Source organism: Tyto alba, unplaced genomic scaffold, assembly GCF_018691265.1.
Source record: "Tyto alba isolate M040663 unplaced genomic scaffold, T.alba_DEE_v4.0 Super-Scaffold_1000006, whole genome shotgun sequence".
Lineage (NCBI taxonomy): Eukaryota > Metazoa > Chordata > Aves > Strigiformes > Tytonidae > Tyto > Tyto alba.
The window spans coordinates 25985790-26008100 of record NW_024881272.1 but is presented as its reverse complement, the minus strand read 5'-3'; the positions used below and the strand labels follow the sequence as shown (position 1 = coordinate 26008100).

The 22311-nt window shown below is 39.2% G+C and overlaps 1 protein-coding gene across 1 annotated transcript; it reads left to right on the top strand.

Moving 5' to 3' along the window:
- Window positions 1–501: 501 nt before the first annotated feature.
- On the top strand, window positions 502–20594 carry STIL (STIL centriolar assembly protein). The gene is made up of 16 exons (XM_033000561.2): window positions 502–601; window positions 1680–1787; window positions 3409–3524; window positions 3630–3817; window positions 4792–5039; window positions 5545–5628; window positions 5750–5836; window positions 7475–7622; window positions 8818–8927; window positions 9753–9867; window positions 10689–11747; window positions 13098–13263; window positions 14033–14255; window positions 16207–16399; window positions 17023–17276; window positions 19119–20594. Exons 1-16 carry the CDS (start codon window positions 570–572, stop codon window positions 19942–19944), a joined length of 3957 nt encoding a protein of 1318 aa, XP_032856452.2. The 5' UTR covers window positions 502–569; the 3' UTR covers window positions 19945–20594.
- The last annotated feature ends 1717 nt before the right edge of the window (window positions 20595–22311 follow it).

Below are 22311 nucleotides of genomic sequence, written 5' to 3'. Positions count from 1 at the left end.
GCAGCAACGGGCAGGCGCGACGGTTGTGTCGGTTTAATTTCGAAACCCCACGGCCCAGCCCCGGCGGCGGCGCCCTGCGCTGCCATGGCAACCCCGCCGCACTGCGCCTGCGCGCCCCGTCCTCCCGCTGACCGTTTATTCGCCCGCCGGCGTTTTTAAATCCCCTGCGCGCGCGGCGGTGGCGGTTCGTTCCCCGGAGCACGCTGTGATTGGTGGAGCTGAGCCGTTTTCCCCCCCCCTCCCTCTCCCGCCGCGCGCCGATTGGGTCGGAGCCGGCAGCGGGGGGCGGGAGCGCGGCCGGTTGCGCCCTCTGATTGGCCGGCTGCCGTTGGCGGCGGGGCGCCAGGGGTCGGTTGCGGGCTGAGGGGAGGCGGTGGCGGGAGGTCGGGCGGTCCCTGGGGTCTCCCTGTAGCGAGTGCGGCGGAAGCGGCGAGGCCTTGGGGAGGGGGTGTCGTTGGCCGCTCCCCTCCTCCCTCAGGGTGCCCGGCTGAGGGAGCGGCTGTTGCGGGCCGGTCCCGCTTCTGGGCGCGGCGCCCCGCGGCAGGGAGCGGAGGAAGGAGCCGCCCTGCATGGACCCCGTTCTGCCCGGCCCGGATCCGAGGTACCCGCTCCGCGTCGGGGAAGCCGCTGTGGGAGGGTTCGCCGTACCCTTCCCCGAGAGGGGGGAAGAGGTCGTGCATCGCCCGGGGCCCGATGCCGCTGTACTTATAAAGAGCTATGGCGATGTGGTTATGATCTGTGCTTGCCAAAAGCTAGTGAGGGCAACAGGGCTTTTAAAACGTTTCTCCTTTTAACAAGCCTAAATTTGGGACTTATTTTAATGGGCAGTTGGCTTTTAATGGGAATCAATTAACCGTCTCAGAAAACACGAGAGGTAGGTGAATTGCTTAGAGGGCCGCCTTAAAAATGAAGTTCTTCCCTGGGAACTTAAGGACATGTAAAGAAAGCACCTTGGCAACGCTTGGTGCGTCAGATAACTACAAAGGAAGTTCTTGTTTATTTGTTAAAACGTGTTGAGATATTTGTCAAGCGATGTGGTCTGTCAAATGTTTTGTATTTTACTTAATATATTTGGTTTAGACAACTTTAAAAACTAATCCTGCTTGTGTAAATAAGTTTATGTGATTATATAATAATTTATTCAAGCCTCTTTGAAGTCTGTTTGTAAATGTTGCACTATATTGAGTTAAGCCAAGGCTTTATTTCAGAAGTCTTCAGAGCTTAAGAGAATTGAATGCTGACTTTAAACAGAGACTAAAACAGAGCTTTTGAAAGCTGACCTAATGCTAAGGTCAATCAAGATTTTCTGTGTGCCATGGGAGTTTCTAATGACTGATAACTTTTTTCTTTCCTGCAATGTATCCAGAGCAGCTTTTTCTTGAGCTTTAGCTGCAAACTTGTATTTTGACCTAGTCATCTTCCAGGATTACATGAAGGAACTGTCAGGTGGAAAATTAAAGTTTTGTGTTGACTTCATAGTTCATATCCTTGACAACTTTACAGGACAAAGTTTCTGCTTCATTGGCCTGGACTCGAACCAAAAGAAGCACCAACAGCTTATGTATCCTATTTGGTTTTTTTTCTTACAATGTTACTCCTTTGTTCCTTCTTGTAAGTGATGTTTGAAAGTACTAAACTTAATCCATTTTCCTTTCTTATCTCTATGGTCTTCTACCCAGATTTGTTCCGGAAAGGATGGTCCCTTTCAGTTTCCCTCTGTCAAAATGTGCACTTTGGGACCCAGTCCCTATGGGTGATGTCATTGGCTCACATATTACCTATTACAGGTATGAATATTTTTTTTAAGGGGCTGAAGGTTAAAATAAGTTAAGAATTATATGATTCAAAGCCTCATTTCATCTTTTGAGTCTAGTGTATGACAAAACACAAAGGAAAAAGAAACAGCAGGTGTATTCATTGTAAGTATGTAGGGATTTTCACTAGAAAGATTTGAGAGCTTCCCTTTCTATGGTGTAATGCAGTCAAGCAGGTTGGAGGTGCCTCAGTCTAAAGTAACATACAATTTCTTTTAGTTTCCTTCCCATATGGAAAGGTCTAGTTTTCTTTAACATGTTTTTCCTTGTTTCTAAATATTTTCAGAGAAAAAAAATATGTTTTACAAGCTGGATATAGATAGCATGCTTCTATACATTTTGCTTGCTTCAAGAATCTGGATTAAAACACCCAAAGTTTTGGTATTTTTTCGTTCAAAACTAGTCTAGAGGCAAATCTGAAGCACTTGTGAGTTTCTAGGGCAGGGTACTCCAGACCTGGCTTGTAAAACAAATGGAGGGTAAAAATTGATCCTTATTACTTAAATAGGTAATTTTTATATAGATGTTATAAAAATCTTGCTATAGTTATTACAGCAAGTATATGCATATCTGTGCATATAAGGGTGGACAGCCCTTACAGACAGGTCAGAGGGTCCTCCACTTGCTACATAATGTTCTCTGAGTTAATATTAGAGCCTTCAGTTTTAACAAAGTTTAAAATAAATTACTTTTGTTTTTATGGAAGCACTTCACTTAGTCAATATTGAGCGTAGGATATGAGCCATCATGACAGTGTTCATATAAACCAATAGCTTCACTTTCAACTTTGGCCTTTCCAAGTCAAAATCAGATAATCTATCTCAAGCTGAAATAATGTTGATGTATTTACTGCTCTAGATTCCAAACTTACTTTTTTTTTTTTTTTTTTTAAACTAAATAGTGATTTTATAATTACCTAATCTTTCTCTGTACTTTCATTCCTGTGTCACTGAGCCCAGTCTGCTGCTGCTTTAAGCATCCCCACTAAATATTGTGTTAAAATGAGAGAATACCACATCACAATTAGTTAAGCTTTTTTGCTTATTCTGCTCTTTAAACTTAGGAGACTTTTTAGAGATTCTGTGACTTGGTCTTAGTGTTTCTAACTGTTTCTACCTTAATTAAAATAATTCACTTGTCTTCATCTCAAGTTCTTGTGATGATGTTGCCCTTCAGATGAAAAAGCTTTTCTCCTTGTCAGTTATTTTCCCTAATAAAAAATCTCTTATCTCTCCTTGCTATTTATTCTCTGTAGGAAAAATTGTTTCCCCTCTGTTGAATTGCTGGACTAGTCAAGCCAAAATATTCTTACTGAGCTGATCATAGAGAGCATTCTGTGGAGCTGCTCCAGTTAAAATATGGCTTTCTTGGATACGAATAGTTGGGATGATGTACAGAACAGGAGCTAAAATTCCATTGACATTTTGTACAATATTGTTAATTCTTACCTTTTTGTTGCTTAGGACTTTGAGCTGTTTCTGTATATTTTCTTTTTAAAGGACAAAAAAAGCAGAAGCTATTGCAATATAATAAATACTTCTTAAAAAACAAAAAATAAATTGAGTCTAAAACTTGTTTATTGTCTCTTTTTTAGAAACCCGAAGTTATCTATGATGGAGAAAACCTTGCGACTTGCCTATCGCCATGCTAAGCAGAATGAAAATAAATTATTTTCCTGTTTTCTGCTTGGGACTCTTGCAGTAGATGAAGGTAACTTTAAATATCAGGTAGACAGACAATATTGGTTGGTTAAGCTGTTATCAGGGAGCCTGAGTTGTTGCTCTTGGACCCTAACTTTATGTATTTATTTTAAAGATGGGGAAGGCATAACTCTAACAATAGACCGCTTTGATCCTGGTCGAGAAGTTGCTGGTGGATCGGGCAAAATTCCAACTGCGTCTCTTCCTGGAGACTTTTTGATTCCATGTACAGTTAATGCCTGGGGACCTTCTTCAGATAGTATTATAGTGCACAGTGCTGAAGATATCAGCTTGACTTTCAAGGTAGGCAGCTCTTGGCAACTTTTGGGTTTCTTAAATGATAAACTGTCTCCTAGGCAGGCGACTGGGCTATGCACAGGGCTTGATGTCCAACTACCGTCAAACACAGCAAAGTTGTGGCTGAAACAAGACTTTGGGTTATGTGAAATGAGCTGCTTGATGTCATCAAAAAGTGTATCAGAAACTATTAAAATCAGTTGGCCTTCATGAGTGTCTACAGATCACAGAGTCTTTAATCTTAGACTAAAATCTTACTGTCTGACCAAAGTTTTTCATCTGTTCTGACCACCAAAACCAGCAAGACAATAGTGATTGCAGCAAACTTACTTAAACAAGAAAACTCAGCTTTTTCTTTCAAACCTATCACAAATGAGTTGCAGTGCTTGTGCAAGTGTCCGTAAAGTACTGTTAGGCAAGTGACTTGCAAGAAAGCAGGTGAAGTCCATGTGGATTAGTAGTTATAGCTGAAATGTGTGCCTGTGGCTTCTGTGCTCTGCTGTAGACATATAATCTAGTAAATACACCTTCCATTTCTGTAAATGTTTGCCTGTAGTAGTTGTTGTGTGCATTTTATAATACAAATAATGCTTACTTCACATCTAAACATTCTAATGATGATACATTCAGATGTTAAAATACAAATTTCTTGAATGAAAGTAAAAAAACTGACAGATCACCTTGAGCCTTCTAGTTGCCTGTTATTTTGTTCATTTTTATACAGTGTAAGTAACCCCAGGTTTTGTATTACATCATAAAACAATGCTAATATATGCATAACTGAATTTCATGTGTATTTGACATTACTTAATATGGCCACGAGCTTTGGAGACCTGGGTTAATAGCTTTTTCTCCAGTGCCCATTGCAATATTAGCTATGATGAATGATTTGAGTTCCTAGTGTAATACAACTTGAATCATGGTAGTCATATGAAGACAACTTGGTATTTTAAACTTTTTTCTCTTTTTCCTACTTCTAGGGTCTGCAGCACAGTCTGGGCAGTAAAGAATCACTGGATCTTTCTAAACTGCTCACTGTTAGAGCTCACATTGTTTTCACAGAAAACCTGGATAATCTACATTTTAATTTTCACTGGGCTTCTATTACTGCAGCAAATATATTGGAATACACGCCCGTGAAGTCTGTCCCAATTATTCCCACAGCCCTAGCAAGAAATTTGAACAGTCCTATAAATATTGCACAAGTTCAAGGAACTTACAAATGTGGGTGAGTAGAGAGTGATTAGCTAAAGCTATCAAAGTTGCCTGGCGGTTTGTTGCGTTTCCTATAGCAGGTAGATAGGTGAGATCTCAACCACTGCATTGCTCTTTAGTAAAATAACTGGCATAAAAATAACTTCTTGGACTTGGAAAAATTTCAAATGTTATAAACAAGAAACAGGAAGTGGGGTGGGGCATAAATCTTAACTAGTTCAGTAGGAATTCTTGCTTTTGACTTCAGTAAAAGGATCTTCTTCCTGGGGCAGGGACACACCCCTCTAGTTAACATAATAAATATAAAGAGCATCCAGCTTTTTAAACAATATCAGTGCTTGCCCTAGAATGAAGATCAGATGAATGAAAACCAAAGCTTTTTTCATGCTTATAATGTTTTGTAGTATTTTCTAAACTTGTCTCTTCAGGATTTTTTTCTGAAAGACTGCCCTCCAAAATACTAAAAAAAAAAAAAAAAAAACCCAAACAAAAAACCAACAACTTTTGGTTTTTTTCAGCTACCTTACTATGGACCAGACACGAAAATTGCTTTTGCTGCTTGAGTCTGATCCCAAGGCTTATTCTCTGCCATTAGTTGGAGTGTAAGTGTTTGGCTCTGTTTGTACATATTAATACACATATTGATTTGAGTATTTGAGGGATTACATATTTGAATCTTGGTAATGGAACTGTCTCTAATTGGGCATTTCTTCTTACTTCTAGTTGGCTGAGTGGAGTTACTCATATCTGTAGTCCTCAAGTCTGGGCCTGTTGCTTGCGCTATTTGTTCAGTTCTTCAATTCAAGAAAGGCAAGTCACTTTTTTCTATAAAACATAGAAGCTATTGGCTGCCTAAAAATGTATCCCACAGAAATGCATGGCAACATGGAATCTGTTCAAAGATATTTGAGGAAATTCTGTGATTTATATGTCATATAGGAGGTAAGGCTGTTTGCTTTAATTGTTCTTTCTGGTTTTGTCTTCTGCCTCACAAATTTTCTATGACTGAAGTGTTAAAAAGCTGGGCTCAAAGACAGAAGAGGGTAAACATTAATATCGTTAAGGTCACTGCATTCTAGTTTAAATAAGAAGCAGCAAGCAGGAAACAGTAGATTAAACAGTGGTGTGGTTTTGGTTTTGAACTTTTCTTATAGGAGTCTTATTTGACATAAGCTTTCTCCCTGGTTGTATCTGACCAACATACCGAGGCATACTGATTTGCAGCTAATACTGTCTTGTTATGGTCTCCTGCTAAATATTATTTTTTATATAGTTTTTGCATTCTGATTTTTTTTTTCATTGTGATATTAGTCATTCCTCATTCTCTACATCTTTTCACTTCTAACATTTGCTAAGTTCTATTTATATGGAAGGTGGGAGGATGTTCAGGTGATTATAGTTTAAAACTGCTCTTCAGGTAAAAGAAACTTTAAAATATGCTGTATGCATAAGAATTTCTTCTGCTGGACCACACTTGCTTTTAAATTACAAAATATAACCACGTTTGGTGAACAGATGTGCCTATAATTACAGAATAGACCTTTTTTCCTCTAACAATTTAAATATGCCCAAATACAGATAAGAGCCCAATTAGATTATTAGATAGGCAAGTTAGATGCTTGACTCTCATTAACTTTCACTGATTCCATCTTGGAAGTGGATTAGGCAGATAAAATGAACCATACAAACAGAATCAACCTCTGTGGACTAACCGCTTAATCTGTGCATTTTACAGTTTTAATTCTTAAATTGTAAGTATAATTTTAAAGTTGTGTGTGAATGCATTTTTCAGGCATCTTGTTCTTACTGCTTTCTCTGTCACATACGTTATTTAATGAAAAAACAAACAATCCCTTCACACAAATAAGTGTATTGCAAGTGCTCTAAAAAGAAGAATTGTTCTGAAAGCAGTACTACCTTTTCCTGGAAACACACGTTATTTTCATTATCTTGATCTTTTGTGTTAAATGTTGACTGTCATTACTCACTGATCTCAGCCTGTAGAAAGAACTTCAATATAATTTGTCTTCAAAAATACGTGTTTGCTAATGAGCATTTTTGGAATGGTTAGGGATAACTGAGACACTAAGTGTCTTTATAGTACATCTTCAATTGAATTACTTAAAAAAAATCACAATATAATCTTTACAGATGTTTTCTTCTATGCTATGATTGAAGTCTTCCAGAAATTAATTTAAAGTACTAAGGGTTCCTAACGGTTTGAACTAGAAAGTAGATTAATTATTCCCAGTTTTCTACTTTGCTTTGATTCTTGCGTGTAGCATCAGTCATAAGTCCATCTGCTCCATCTATAGCTCAGTACCGCTCAAAATGCAGTGATTCACCAGTTTGCTAAAGTGTATGATAGTTTGCTCAGTATATCAAGAAACTAAGGGCCTTCTTTCTGTTTCTTAAGTTTTTTTAAACGTGTTTTTTTTTCTCTTTTAGGGTTTTTTCAGAATCTGGGAGTTTTCTTATTGTGCTTTATTCATTGACACACAAGGAACCAGAGTTTTATGAGTGCGTTCCATGCAGTGGACAGACTGAACTAGGGTTTCAGATCTTAACTTGCAATGAAACAGTGCACCTCTTCAAAGTAAGTGGCTTGGTTTCCTACTGCATCGTGGTGCTTTAAAATTTGACTTTTAGTGTAAGTACTTGAAGGAGGAATCACTATAATGTGACACAAATGGGACTGCAGTGTTTGAAAATTATGTAGCTCTATAAAGCTACCTTTTTACAGTGATTACTGTAAATTCAGTTTGCCTCTCAAATTGAGAGATGACCTCCAAATTCAGCAACTGCTCACTTTTTCTAATGCCATTAAGAATCTATCTTTAAAAATGTACTGTGCAGCATTGGACTTGGTTAGTGCTCTTTCTTACTGGTGACCTATTGGCTTTATGGGCAGAGATTCTGGTTTCCTACAGCATTTGTTAATCTGGTATGCTGTGTGCACACTGGACACATCTAACAACTGCTATAGGTGATGTGCATCGGTGCTTTCTAGAGAGCAAAGCTAGGTACTTGCGCTTTGCCTGAAGTTGAATGCAAAAGGGAATTCAGTGGTTACTAATCTGAAGATCTCTTGCTGTCCTACAGTAAGAAAGCAGGAACAACTTGATCTTTGTGGAAAGTAATTCTTTGAAAGAATTTGATGATATAGTGTCTGGGAGATAGCTAATAAAGTTTGAGGAAATTCTAGGAAATCTGAGTTCCTTATGTGTTTTCCTAGGCTTGTACAGAACCTGAAGTTGAATTGTTAATCTGCTTGATAAACGCTCCCATGCTTTGGCAGACAAGCAGCTACTGTCACGTGTGTCCCGTGCTGTTTACTCTGTTCTCTTCCTAAATAAATTTGCCTGTTCAGGGCTGCCTTCCACCTTTAGCCTAGGTACAGATTAGATTTCTAAAGATGACGAGTCTCTTAAGAGGCGCACTTCTGTTGCCTCCAGGACTTGCCCAGCTGTGGTGTATGAAACAGTATAGGAACAGTTGCTGTTTCCTATAGTGGTGAAGGCTTGTGGAAGAATATCTCAGCAGTTACAGCAAGGAAGCATCTGCTCATGGCTATAATTAGGCCAACTACTTAACACTGTTCCCCTTACTACCCTGTAAAACAGGAAGGGAAGTTGCCTGCCGCCTTGTAGTGGTGAAAGAATTGAAAGTAGAGGGACAAGCAGCAAATAATCAGCTATAAACATCCTTAAAACTATTTATTTGGGAGTAGTACCTCAGTGATTAAAAGTTGAAAGTTTCACCCTTCACAGTTATAGAAAATTTCATTCCAGAACGTTGAACCTTCAGACAAGAGCTCTATCCAGTTTGAGTTGAGAGCAGAAAACCAAAATGCAGAAACTGAGTTCTTCAGCAGAGTTTGCGAGAAACTTCCTATCGGAAGGTAAATCTTTCAGATGTCATTTATATGCAAAAATTATGTATTTATTGATGAGGTTTTTTTGCTGTGCCAGATATCAGTTTAGCTGTGCATACAGTGATTTTTCTCACATTAAAATCTATGCATGTGCTTTTGTTTATTCCTAGAGTTAATATTCAAGTAAGACAGTCGAGCTGACCACATTCCAAGAGGAGAAACTATTTGTAGTTCTACTCTTGATACTGGTGGTTGTAATTTATACAGTGAATGTTTCTAAAAAGGTTTTCTTGCTGATGGAGCTTAGCTTGCTGTATTAAGCTTTCTGAAAGATCTGTCCTTTGAAGCAAATCTCTAATTGAAATCTACTTAAATTGGTAAAAAATCCTTTTTCCTTCTGGCTTTTCAGAGCTGCAAGACCTGGATAGGTTCTTAAAAATCCCTAAGTTTCAACCTGATTTATCCATCAAATTTTTATCTATGACTGTAAGATGGCCTTTATTTTCCTTTAAACAATGTTACAATCTTTACTGTAGCACTCCATATCTTTCTAATATAAATCAGTGCTTTGCTGTTAGAATGTCACTTAAAAGGTGTGTATGTCTGGGAGTGTGGGGAGGGAGGGTTAGCATCTTTTTACTCAAAAGCAGCATTTGTATTTTCACTGTTTGATCTTAGAACTGTTTGCTGTGTGAACTTCCTAACTAACCAGGGAGATATATAGCAACTGCTTCTTGAAAAAATGATGCTGATATTGCACTGTAGATGGCACAGTGTAAAATGTGAAGATTCATGATACTGCTGCCAAATCTGACAAGCAAACATTTTTAGTGTGATTTATGTTGGTTTTAGTCTTCCCCAAGGCTGTTCACCTAGTAAGTTGTCAGCAAGTGATCACGACTCTGGTGTGGAAGATGAGGATGTATCCCCCAGACCAATTCCAAGTCCTCATCCAGTGAGTCAACAGGTAATTAAGTAAATAATTGTTCTAGGCTTCTCAGATGTGACACTTAGAGCAGCAAAACTCATCATAAGGGGCCTGGAGAATATAAAGCTTCTGTCTCAAAGTGCCAACAGGGGAAAACAGAACTTGAAGGAATGGACCAAGAGTCTTTCTATAGTTAACCTGCCTTTTTTCCAGGACTATAGACACTTTAATTCCTGTATGTTATAGGATTTGGAAACAGAGATAGTAGTTTCTACTTTGGGAACCTTGCTACCATTAAATGGAAGAGCCATGGTGTCTGAGACAAAGATAGAGGAAGCAAACTCTTTCTTGGCTATTTCTGGGCCAATGAACTAAAGATCTGCTGGTCTGTTCATTTTTACTGAAGCTTATACAAATACAATGAAATAGCAGCTCTCATACAGTATAGGTCTAGAAGGATGTGATAGTTGTGAATTATAAAATATATTGTGTTGCACCTATCTACTGGGTCTAAGAATAATAAGAGGGAACATGTAGTCCACTTCTTGAAGGGGAATGATCAATACTCTGAAATATGCTCCAGGGAGACATGGAGCATATTTCATTCATTGCTAGACATGCTATTATGCCATAGGAAAGAAATTTTGTCTTCTAAGAATGATTCTAGAGATCTTGCTGCTTTTTCTGTATCTGGATTCTTCAATCTTTAGCAAAGTATTCAATGTGTAGTTCGTTTGGAGCTGGTAATGGTCACGTCTTGATTTTAAGTGAAAACATTTTATTTGAAATTCTGCATATGAAGAGCTGAAAGGCAATATTTTAAAGCGCTCTCAAACTTGCTTGATTCATTGTCCCTTCAGGTTACCAGGATCTTTCCTTCAGTTCCTGAACTGTCACTTGTTTTGGATGGGAGTTTCATAGAATCAGGACAATCATCTAAGCCAATGGGGACTTCAAATGCTAAAAGTCTACCTTCAGCACTACATCAGCCTATTAAAAAGAAATGGTGCTTGGGGTCTACGTATTACCCCACTCAGCACTGTGAAGACAAGCAAAACATTTCTGCTAATATGGGAGACCACTCTTTAAGGCAATTACCAAACCGTTTAAACCAGAAGAGTTTGACTTCAAGGCCTTCCAGAGGAAAGCAAGTTCTACTACAGCAACAGTTGCACTCTAAGAAAGCTTGCCCTCAATCAAGAAAAAGTTCTGGATCTTCTTCTCCTTCAACCCCTTGTAGTGGGCCTTCCCCAGATACATCTGTGCATCACCCCAGAAAGGCATCAGAAGGGCTTATATTCAATCCTGATGGAGTCGCACAGCAGGGAGAGCCTTCAATTAGAAGAACACCAATATCCAGTTCCAAGCACCTTCCTGCTGTCACACAGCCAGTCCTCTACACCTCTACTTTTTCACCACAGAGCTGCAGAAGACCACCAGACCTGCAGGTGCCAGTTCAAGTGCCACCTTGCTGTCCAGCCAGTGCATGCAACTGTCAGTTTCCTGCTTCTGTCCAATATAATCCTATAAACTCATGGCAAGGAATTGGTAAAATGAGCCCCAAACATGGAGCAGAAATCCAATCAGAAATGGCTCAGCAGAATCCATGTGCAGTGCTCCATCAAAATATCATTTGCCCAAATATTTGCTGCAGTCCAGGATATACCACAGGCAGCCCCGTAAGCATGGGATATCATGGGAAAATGAGGAACTGTTCTCTCGACCATAGCTTATCACCTGAAATAAGACTGCCTTCAAGTGCAAGCCCCTCTAGTCCGCAGTTTTGTGCAGCCCACTCACCGTGCTTGCACATGCCTCCTTCTAAAGCAGGATCAGATAATGGGATGATGGGATTATCTCCAGATGCATACCGGGTTCTTACAGAACAAGATAGACAACTCAAATTACTTCAAGCTCAGGTTTGTGGAAATGGCAGCTTTCTCCTCTGTCCTCTTAGTGATTATGCTTTGATAGTTCCCCTGCCAAAGGAATTAAATTAACTGTTGTCTATCCTTGTTGGAACAAGAGAGCCTGTCATACCAGCTGCAGTTTGGGGGTGAAGGGGGGTACTGATTAGCTCTTCTAATTGGTGTCCCTTATATGAAAACTATTTTACTCTTGCCTAATTAAACTTTGCATTTATTTTTATCATATTTCCATAACATGAAGGTTTCTCTTTTACCAGACTGTTTTATAATGCAAACCAGTCTGCCTTCTGTATAAATGCTTTCCTCTATATATATCCTTGTCTGTGTAAAAAAAAAAATACTGCATAGGCTATAGACTTTGGAATTACTGTAAGCATACAGGTAAAGCACAGAATGTTCTCATGTCTTGCTTCATCCACCTTCAAGCCTGCAGATTCCTGAACTGTTGAGGCTGTTGCTTTGAAAACTTCAGTTTTGTTTGCAGCAGACTGGTAGGATTCATCAGGTGTGTGCTGCTGCACTGGAAAGTTGGGCTTTGGTGGTCTTGCTAAGTTTTGTTTTAATTCCAGGTTAAGTTTCTTCAAAATATCAGCCTCTTGAGTTACACTGCTGGCCCTCTATTTTGCAGGGTATGATCTGGGACTGAAGAGCCAGTGTTTAAATTCTGCTGCTGGTGATGAATGATAGGAATAGGAGTGTAGCTCACAATACATATTTTTCCTGCTTAAACTAGAAAATTACAACTGAAAAATGCTTTAGATATAATTTCTGTGTGTAAAATCAAGCTCTCAAAGCATGGGTTGTGCATGAAAGAGGTAAACCTCTCACTGCATAAATGCAGCTTTTATTGTGATGTTATTTCTCCATGGAGCTGTGAACTAATTGGTGAACAGAGCGGATGCAAATACTAGAATGAAGATTGACTGGGCACCTTAGTTTTAAGTGCTTGGTTTTGTCATTAATACAAAGTTGGTTTAGCATGGTGTAGGGACAGTTGGCATATAAATGCTTGGCTGGTAAGTCAGTAGTAGGCTTTGTGTATGAATGAAAAGGACAGAGAATACTCCCAACAAGTATAGTGCAAACAGATTTTACTCCAGTTGTCTTGGTGTGGTTCTGTCAGTGTGCTTAACACATCTTCTTTGCTAGCTCTGCCAACATCAAAATTGGTTTGATTTATGCTGCATGCACTGCTGAGAATTGGAAGGTTATCAGTCTTCTGTGGCAATGTAGCCTGGATTTGAATCCAGATTTTAGAGGAGCCTAATTTACTAATTCACTTTTGCCTATTATGCTTTATCTTTTATTGTACCGATTATAACTTTCTGATAACCGTTACAGATCCAACGCTTACTGGAAGCACAGGCTCGTCAGGCTTGTTCCTCTGAACCAGCTGCAGCTAGCCATGCTCTGCAGCCTGAGAAGCCAGGGGACCTTGTTTCTATGGAAACACAGTCCTCACCAGGTTCGCACATGAGGAAAAGTGTGAGCATTGCTGTGAGCACAGGTAATGCTTTATTCTTTAAAAAAAGGTTGGCATCGCTTTTTTCTGGAGGATTCTATGATTTGTTTGGGCATGGAGGGAATGTTTTGCAGAAATGTTAAACGTATGTAAACACACACCTAGATACAAAAACCAGCTAAGGTCTCTAGGTGTTATTTGCAAGTTCAGGATAGAGCAACTTTTGTCTTTGGGCTGCAGAAGCAGTGATTGCCACCACTGGAAGAGTTATTTTTCCAGTAGCTTTAGTGAGGTCTTCTATTTTAAATTGTGCCTTACTGAAAGAAAAAATCCACATCCTTTTCTGAATTAATACATTGTTTTGAAAAGTAATAGCTTCTATCCCATCTAGTGTTCTATTAAATAAACTATTGATGTTTTCTGTAAGTCATGCATTTACATGCATGGAGAGGAGACTATTCACTTTAGTTTTAGCAAGTTAGGCAGCTGTGTCTGAAGTTACCTATTAATGTATTGGTTCCTGTTAAATCCATGGAAATATTGTGGTTTGTCTGGAGGAAATTTTCAGACTAGCTCAAGGTCAATGCATTAAAATGCTTTAATACAACCATTTATTTTCATCAAGTACTCTTTGGAAGAAACTAGGACTTGAATGATTTTTTGGCAACTGTTAGCTGTTCTAAGACCTAAATCACTTTTAAAATGGTGAAAAAACCTGAATGTGAGGAAACTATTCATATAGATTTTCTGAGACCCTTTGGCTTTGTAAATAATAATGACTTTCCTTAAATGGATAAAACTAATTCTATTCTAGGTGCTAGCTTATTTTGGAATACAGCCTCAGAAAAGCAAGATGACTCCATACCACAAGTGAAAAAAGATGAAGAGGTTTCTAAGGAAGACATAAGCATTTCAATTAATGCTGAACAAGATGCAAGTAATACAAGTATTGCTTCTTCCTTAAAGGTGGTTGACATGCCCAGCTTTGTAGACAGTATTCATCTTGTGGAAGAAGGAACTAATCAGAACACTCTCCAGTAAGTGACCAGAAATATCTTGTGTTCACATAATAAGCTGAACTGCCTTTCATAATTCACTACTTTTATAATTTTTGAAAAAAATAATTATGAATAGTCACCTGACTTCAGTTGTTGTGGTCTTTCCCTTCTTTGTTTTTTTAATTATGCTTCAAATTGTACAGCTCACCAAAACACAATTGCCTTTAGAGTCTGCATTTATCAGTCATGCATGTTTAGCTAGCCTACCTATCAGCAGCAGCTGATGGCAAAAGCCTTTAACTTGGAAAAGCATGTACAGTGCTGGCAGCATTCCCTTTCTTACCTTAAATCCTGAGGGGGAAAGGTGATACTGCTGTAGTCAGTTGTCTTCCTGCAGCAGCTTTTCCCTGTCAGCCTTCAGAGCCCTTTTAATTCTGAGGGCCTTAGGACAAGGGGTTTATGATTATATGACTGTTCCCTGAATTTCTGTATGCTTTACACCTAATTACTCTGTGTAGTGAATGCAGGTACCAACTTCACTGCTGTTAATTTAATTATTTTCAAGCTCAGATTCTTTATAGTGCAATGACTAATGTCAGACTAATTTGGGAAGTGATTTAAAAATTATTTTAAATTATATGGATGTTATTTTTACACAGAGAATAACTCAACAATTTAGCTCTTTTAATGATCTAATATTCTCCAAGTATAAAAAGCCAAAGGAGAGGGAATACCCTTCCAGTTAAATTAGGTTTCTAAAATAATCATGTTGGGAAATATGATGGTAATTAAGCTGTAACTTAAATATTCATAGTCCTTGATTAAAGTATTATCTGCAAACATATACTACTACCATATATGTTACTGATTTAAATCAGTCTTTTGACATTGTATTTTAGAGAGATGCTATCACAAGGTCCTCTTCAACTTAGATTAATAAACCTGTAAAATAGCCGTATAAGTATTTTATTGTAAGAATGTAGAGCATCACTTAGATTTCTTTGAGGAGGAGGGGGATGTTTTTGGGAATGATGAATAATTGCTAGTGTAACAGTAACTGATAACCTACATTGACTATCTAGTATGTCACGTGATTTAAATCTTATCGCTTTCAACACAGGCAATTGATCAGTTGAGTTCCGAAATTCCCTTATCTTACACTTGTCTCCTGAGGAGGAACAGGAAGGGGGAGGAGGGTCACTTAAGGATCTCCTCAGGATGATAGTACTATTGATATGTCTGGTCTCGAAAGGTTTATGCAATTCACACACCAGCTACCTGAAGGGAATGCAGAGCCTTGCCTTGTAACTCACTCTAGAATATTTGCCCTTTCTATCTGGAAACTTCAGTATAGATTATGGTTCTTCTTTCACATCTGCTAGTGAGAAATATTTCAGCTAGTTATTTGTTCCCAGTTCATGATACTCAGTGTGCATTGTGTATGTCTGTACTTGTAATAGTATCTTTGAGAAGTTTTTAAAGTATTTTTAAACTGCCACAGGAATCTGATTATCAGTTACCTTGGTAAAAACAGCTTTTTGAGTAAGTCATGTTTCAGAACACATGGAAGATACTTATTCCTAAAGGCTTTTAAGTGTCCGTAAAAAATGCTGGAAAAATAAGACAAACTCTAAATTGTTAATAACGAATTTCACCTGCTTTAAGGTTAAGCCGTAGAGTGTCATTGATGTTTGACTAGTCCAGAGAAGCCATTGCCATTTTCAAATAATCTTTTGAAAAACTAGTCAGGCTGTCACAGTTTCACACTGTGAGGTGTCTTTCCTCAGTCCTCAAATGATTTTTGAAAGAAAATTATTACAGAAAGGAGCAAAACCTCAAGCAGTAGACAAACCAAGAAACACTAGGATCTGTTTCCAGTACTCGATTTTTCTCCTCTTCTGGTGATTGTGAAAAGATAAGTTACATGTAGTGATACTTGTGCTTTTTCGGTTTCAAGGAAATAGCTAGCTATCTCGGTGTTCTCTTTCAGAAATGGAAACGTTTCCCAAGCACTTGTTCACAGGTCATCCTTGGAAGAAGGTATTAGTGTGTCTTTACAGAAAGAACCAACAGAGGGAGTCAGCAACTGTGTGGTGGTAACCAGTGAGCAAAACTCAGAGCCACCCGCCTCGCTGCTGCCTCGGCACCCATCAGAGGATCAGAAGCTTTACCAGGACTTACTGGTAATTCATGTAAATTTGTTATTCTGCACTGAATGCAACAGTCAAAACAGCACACTGCTGAAGTTTTGATGTGGTATTGGCGTGAATGAAAATTTTGTGTGGTTTTCCAGTTCACGTGTTGTGCTCTACAGAAAAGTTCCAAGTTTGTGGTTCTTCGTTTTTTTAAGGTTTAAGTGGTTATTCTGTAGTTCATTCTTCAATGCATACATGGAGTACTGTCTGCTGCCTAATAAATAATAATTCTTTAGTTCAGACATAAAGTCAGTAGATACCTTCCCAATTAGTTCCCTTTAAAAGGGCACGGCATTTTACCTTCAAGCCCCTTAAAGGGCAGATACTTTAGTCTTGAAGAGTATCAGTATGCGATGTGTTTAAATTCAGAGCAGACTCTTACAGAAAGCTTGAAATATAAGATATTCCAGTGTTTGACTACAATGCTGTGAGTTTACATGATTGCATCATAACTGAATCTGAATTTGGCTTCTTTGTCAAAGTAAGCTGTTAACCCATCTAGTTGTATTTTAAGTTGCATTAGACTAAACCAGGATTTTGTTTTTTGACAACTCCTGTGTGTCATGATGTTTTTGTCCATGTGATCTCTTCCCTGCTCCCTTTTTCTGTAGGGCCAAGTAAACCACCTCTTAAAGTCCTCGGAAGAGCAAGACCACTTGTCTGTAAAATCAGGTTTTGTTGACAATGATGGTCCTAAGTATCAGGATATTGATGATACGACAGAAATTACTTCAGAGGCTGACACAGGAGTGGTGGATAAAGAGAGTGTGATTAGCGCTACACTCAAACAGCTGAAGAGTCTTGGAGTGACAGTTGACTCACCTGGTGAAATGAAGAAGAATACACACAAAGTGGAGAATGCCAGGTAAAATACCGGTTGTTTTGAGCAGCAATTTGTAGATCCAACCAAAAATGACGATTGGCTCAATGAGCAAGGAGAAGGGACTGTGTTCACTGCCACTGGGGATTTATTTGGCAACTTGATGCACATTTCCTGCAAAGATGAAACACTGGCTCATGCTATGGATGTTTCAGATAGGTTTAAGAGCTCTGCTAGCAAAACTCAGATTAATTTAAATATAACACAAGTAGCTCTAGCTCTTAGAGCATCTGGTGATTCTTAAAGCATTGTGCATGGAGTAGCACACAGTTCCCTAGAATAATAACAAAGCTGCTTGAGTAACTTCAATCCTTTGGGCTATGTCAAAGTATTCCAGAGAAACACTGGACTTGGGAGACTGAATGTTAAGCAGCTGTATATTTTGTCACTGCTTCTTAGCCCGCCTTGCACTTCACCAGTATAAGTGAAATTGTTGTCATGGCTTTGCTATGTAACCAAAACTGGTTCTGTCCTAATCGCTTGTTGTTGTGAGTGCTTTGACTTGAAATGGGGAGGCTGCAGTGGCTGGGGAGGGAAACAACCTTGATGAAACAGAAGGAGCAGAGGTAATTTCTGTAGAAGGTGTTTGAGGCACAGGAATTTACTTATGTTGCTGCTTAGGCATAGGCTGACTGCCTGGTACAGCTTTGCTTTCATTTTTATTCTCTTCTTAATACTAGTACATAACTATTGGGTAAATAAAAAAATCTAAGAATCTCCTAACTAATCTTCTCTTCAGTTATGTGTCAAAAACTGTTTCCAGTTACTCAGTTTCTAAGCTCTCTTCTCTCCTTTTCACTTAAATTTTATCAGGCATTTTTCTGGAATTTCTGGGCTACCTTCCTGGTTGGAGAGTCTGTCAGTGTTCCTTTAATGTCAATAATATGCTAATAAGTGAACCCATAAGACAGAACAGGAATTCTTGGGGTTTTTTCTTCCAACTTGGGGAGTGCAGTGGGATTATTCCTTCTGCCACTTTCATGACTGATAAACAATTCTGAGAAAGTCTACAGCTCAGTAGAGAAGGAAACAACAGTGCAACTCTACAGCATAATTAGTAGTTGTTCATCTGAGCCAGGAGTTTACTCTCCATAAGGAAACTTCAGAATCTGTGCTCAGTGAAATAGGAAGACTCTTCACTCTCAACACAAGGAGCATGGGTTTATGAACTAGTATTTAATGCGTGTATTAAATGCACTGGTTTATAAGCACTACCAGAACTTGTCCTTTCAGTCTTTAAACTAAACACCTAATGTATACAACAAATTGGTGTACCAAGCGACACAACAATTAACATTCCCCTTACTGAAGGATGCCTTCAAAAACTAGAACCTTGCAGGCTTCTGGAAACAGATACTCAGTTCCTGTAAAAATCCTGGAATTGACATTTCTTGGGAAAGAGGAGATGTTCTTGGTCGCTGTCATTGGGCTTGTATCTTCTATCTAGAGAAGAATTTGGGGTTGGATGGCAGTATCTAATGTCACATTCACTGGTGAGAATAGAGCAAGAGCTCAAACCTTCTTTAAACAAAACATCTCTGAAACCTGCTAGAGATGGGTTATTCATACAGGGTTGGTATTGAATCAGAAGGGAGTATCATCAATTCTCTAACACGGTACTTGGATACCTTCCAGTGTGAGTAGCTGGAGAGCTGCTTTTTAGTATGTGCAGAATGTATGATCTTGGCACTGAACAGCCTGATCAAGCTGTGATGTTCAGGAGGAAGGAGAAATCAATACAGTGAGCAAAATGAAATTATCAGATTATATTGTGAAATGCATACTTTTCCTGTAATGCTAAACTAACCTTTTGATGCTTTATTTCAGCATCTTAGCATGCATAAATCCTGAAGCAGTCGTTCCTGGACTAAATTATATGTCATTTGCCAATGTCAGCATGTGTGGCTTAGCTCCCAATGTTGTTGATTTGAGCATGGAAGCAAACGCCATAGCACTCAAGTATCTCAGTGAAAATCAGTTATCTCGACTTTCTCTCAGTCGCTCAGGCCAAAATCCTACTGCAGATTTCTCTTTCCAAGACATCTTGCATACAAATATGGACAAGAGTATGGTGGGTCTTAGCTTAATTTCACCAAGCAATATGTCTTTTGCAACCAAGAAGTACATGAAGCGATATGGGCTGATCCAGGGCAATGACAGCAGTGAAGATGAAGAGGAACCACAGGTTCAAGGTGGCAATTCTGGCACTGTAAAAAGTGAAAGCATGCTAAACAAAAACTGTACCCCTGAGTTGGATGGCTTCAACCACTGGACTGAATTATCCAGAAGAATTGATGGAAGACTTCCCATTCATCTAAAAAGTCACAGCAGAGAGTTGACTACTAATGCTTCACCAGAATTAAACAGCCCTGTATCAAGAAATATTACAAATGAAATTTTTCCTCCCAGAGCAGATCAAGCAGATGAAAACTCAGTTCAGATTTTAAAGGATTTAAAATCGAAAAACAGATTGTTACCAGGGAAGGTTGAATTCACAGAACGACCTGGCAGGAAAGACGAAGGAGATATTCGGGTCTTTCCTGGAAATCTGCATACTCCAGCCCTTGAAACGTTAAACCAGTCGAACAGCATGAATTCTGTTGGCACCATTCTTGATGTGAAACACCTCAGGCAGTTGCCAAAATTGTTCTGAACATCCCCCGAGATGGCTGGCAACCCCTGTTTCGAATTTGAGGGGCACCTCCCTGTAAAAGACTACAGGAAACCAAGGATTAAGCTATCTTTGAAGAGGTCACTGCGTTGTAGCAATGTAAAACTTGCAGAACTGAGTTTTCAGCCGAGGTCAGGGACAGTCACCTCTAAAAGCCTGATTGAGTCAGTGCTGATCAGCACTGAAGTATGTGTGCACTTTTGTTTACAGTTTGGTGTGATTTTTAAAGTATCTAAAAGGTGAATCAACATGAGCCCAAGATGTACTTTGAATATACTTTTAACAATGATGCTTATTTAAATGTTCTTCTGTTGACTTTTTAAAACACTTGACTTTGACATGTTTGTACCAACTGTGAGCCATCGATATTGTGTGTGGCAGAGCAGGGGTAACAGCTAAAGCACTAATTTCTAGAAATTTGCTGAAATGGTTTTATAACTGGAGGGGGGTGTGGGATGGGAAGTATAACTGTGGCTTTACTTTACATAAAATTATTTTGTATTCAGCCAAAATGACACATATAACTCTCTGTATCATGAAATTGGAAAAACTAGCACTTTTAAAGCCTTTGTGATTTTTTTTTTTTCTGAATGAATGTTTTTCTATTTATTTAAGAAATGTATATTGCTTATAAAGGTCAAAGGTTTCATTAAAAAAAAATTCTTCAGTTGTCTCATGTAGCCTTTATTTAAGACATACGGCACTTGCCACTGAACTCATCAAGAATTCTGATACTGGGGGGTAGGATAAGCAAAAATAAATGATTTACATTGTTCTGTATTAACATATAAATATTCTGCCAGAGTGCTACAATCTACTAATGAAACAGCCCTTTTCCATAATCCCGTGATGATAATATTGTATAGAGCAATAGAATAATATTCTATATTATTGCTTAATGGTTCCGTTTCTGTTAAGCCTTTGACTTTTGTTCAGTTTTTTCAGGCGTAAGTGGGTGTTTTTTATTGTCAGTTACACCCTGTGGGTGCTGGAACCCCGGTGCCCAGCGCTGGCCGTGGCAGCTCTGCCCGCCTGGGCGAGTGCAGCCCTGGTGTGACGCACCCCTGTCCTGACCTCTTGGTCTTGGAAATGAGACACCGGCGCTGGAAGCGGCAATTCCTTCCCATTCCCACCGTTCCTGACAGGAGGACAGCGCGGAATGACGGTCAAGCCATCTGTTTTCTCACTGGTCATGGCGCATCAACATGCTCGAACAGGAGTTTGCTCAAACTTTGAGACAATGCCATCGTTAAATCAGCAGAAGTTCAGCCTGTGGTGCTGACCTTGTCTTTCCTGCTCCAAGAGTGTTAAGCTAGAGATGAAAACATCCCACGCTGAAGTCCCAGGCCTTTCCCCTTGAAAGCCAAAGGACTGCACTGTTAGTTCATGATATGTTTGAGTGGGCACTAATTGTTAATTAGTTTATTATAATGACACAAGAGTCTTTCCCAGCATCTACCACCCTTGTGGGCCTTTGGGTTGAGAATCGGGGATGAAAGAAGCCGTTTGCTATTTCAGAGTCAGTACAGAGAGGAAGGCAGCAGCTCCCTTCAAGCCCTGTCAGAATTTCTCCTCTCACGCAGCCTCTTCCATCAACAAGAATATTTGCTTCCTTTCAGGAAAGGTGCTACTTTGCTGTGCTGAAAAATAAAACCTTCCTCAGTCCCTGAATTGCCCCTGGATCAAGCACAAGCTTATTATCTGGCAGCATGTTTTCTGCTGAATCAGTCAAAAAATAGTTAATGTTTTTGAACATTCCAGTGAGATGAATGAGGCAATTCATACCTCTGAGCTATTGTTGCAGGGTTTTGTTCTTTGTTTCCTATTGTAAAATGTCTGGAAACACAGGAAGATGACAGTTGTATTGGTTAATATTTTAAAGACTTTCTTCAAATGCTGGAGGGCTAGAACCCATTTGAAAACAAAAGCCAAACTACTTCCACACAGCTCAGCACAAGGGTGTGATGTTATATCAAGTTATACAAATCATATAATTCTGGACAGCAACCTCTGAGTGAGTAAAACACTCAGTTACTTGATTAAAACAACAAAAAAACACCCTTCCCTAAAGCATCATTTTCCTTTCACAGTGTAGCGCTGAGTAATTTCAAGATGCCTGGATTTTTTTTCCTGAAGCATCTACTGCAGCTTGAAGTCAAAAATTCATGGAAAGCCCAGTCTGGCTTTGTTAACTCTGATCAACAGGGACCAAACTCAAGCGCTGGCTCAATCCTGTTTAGGCAGTGACATGTGTGGAGGGGCAACATGCTTTAAAGCTTTATTGTTTTCTTTTTTGGTTTGGTTTGGGTTTGGGTTTTTTGTTGTTGTTGTTGTTTTGTTTGTTGTTGT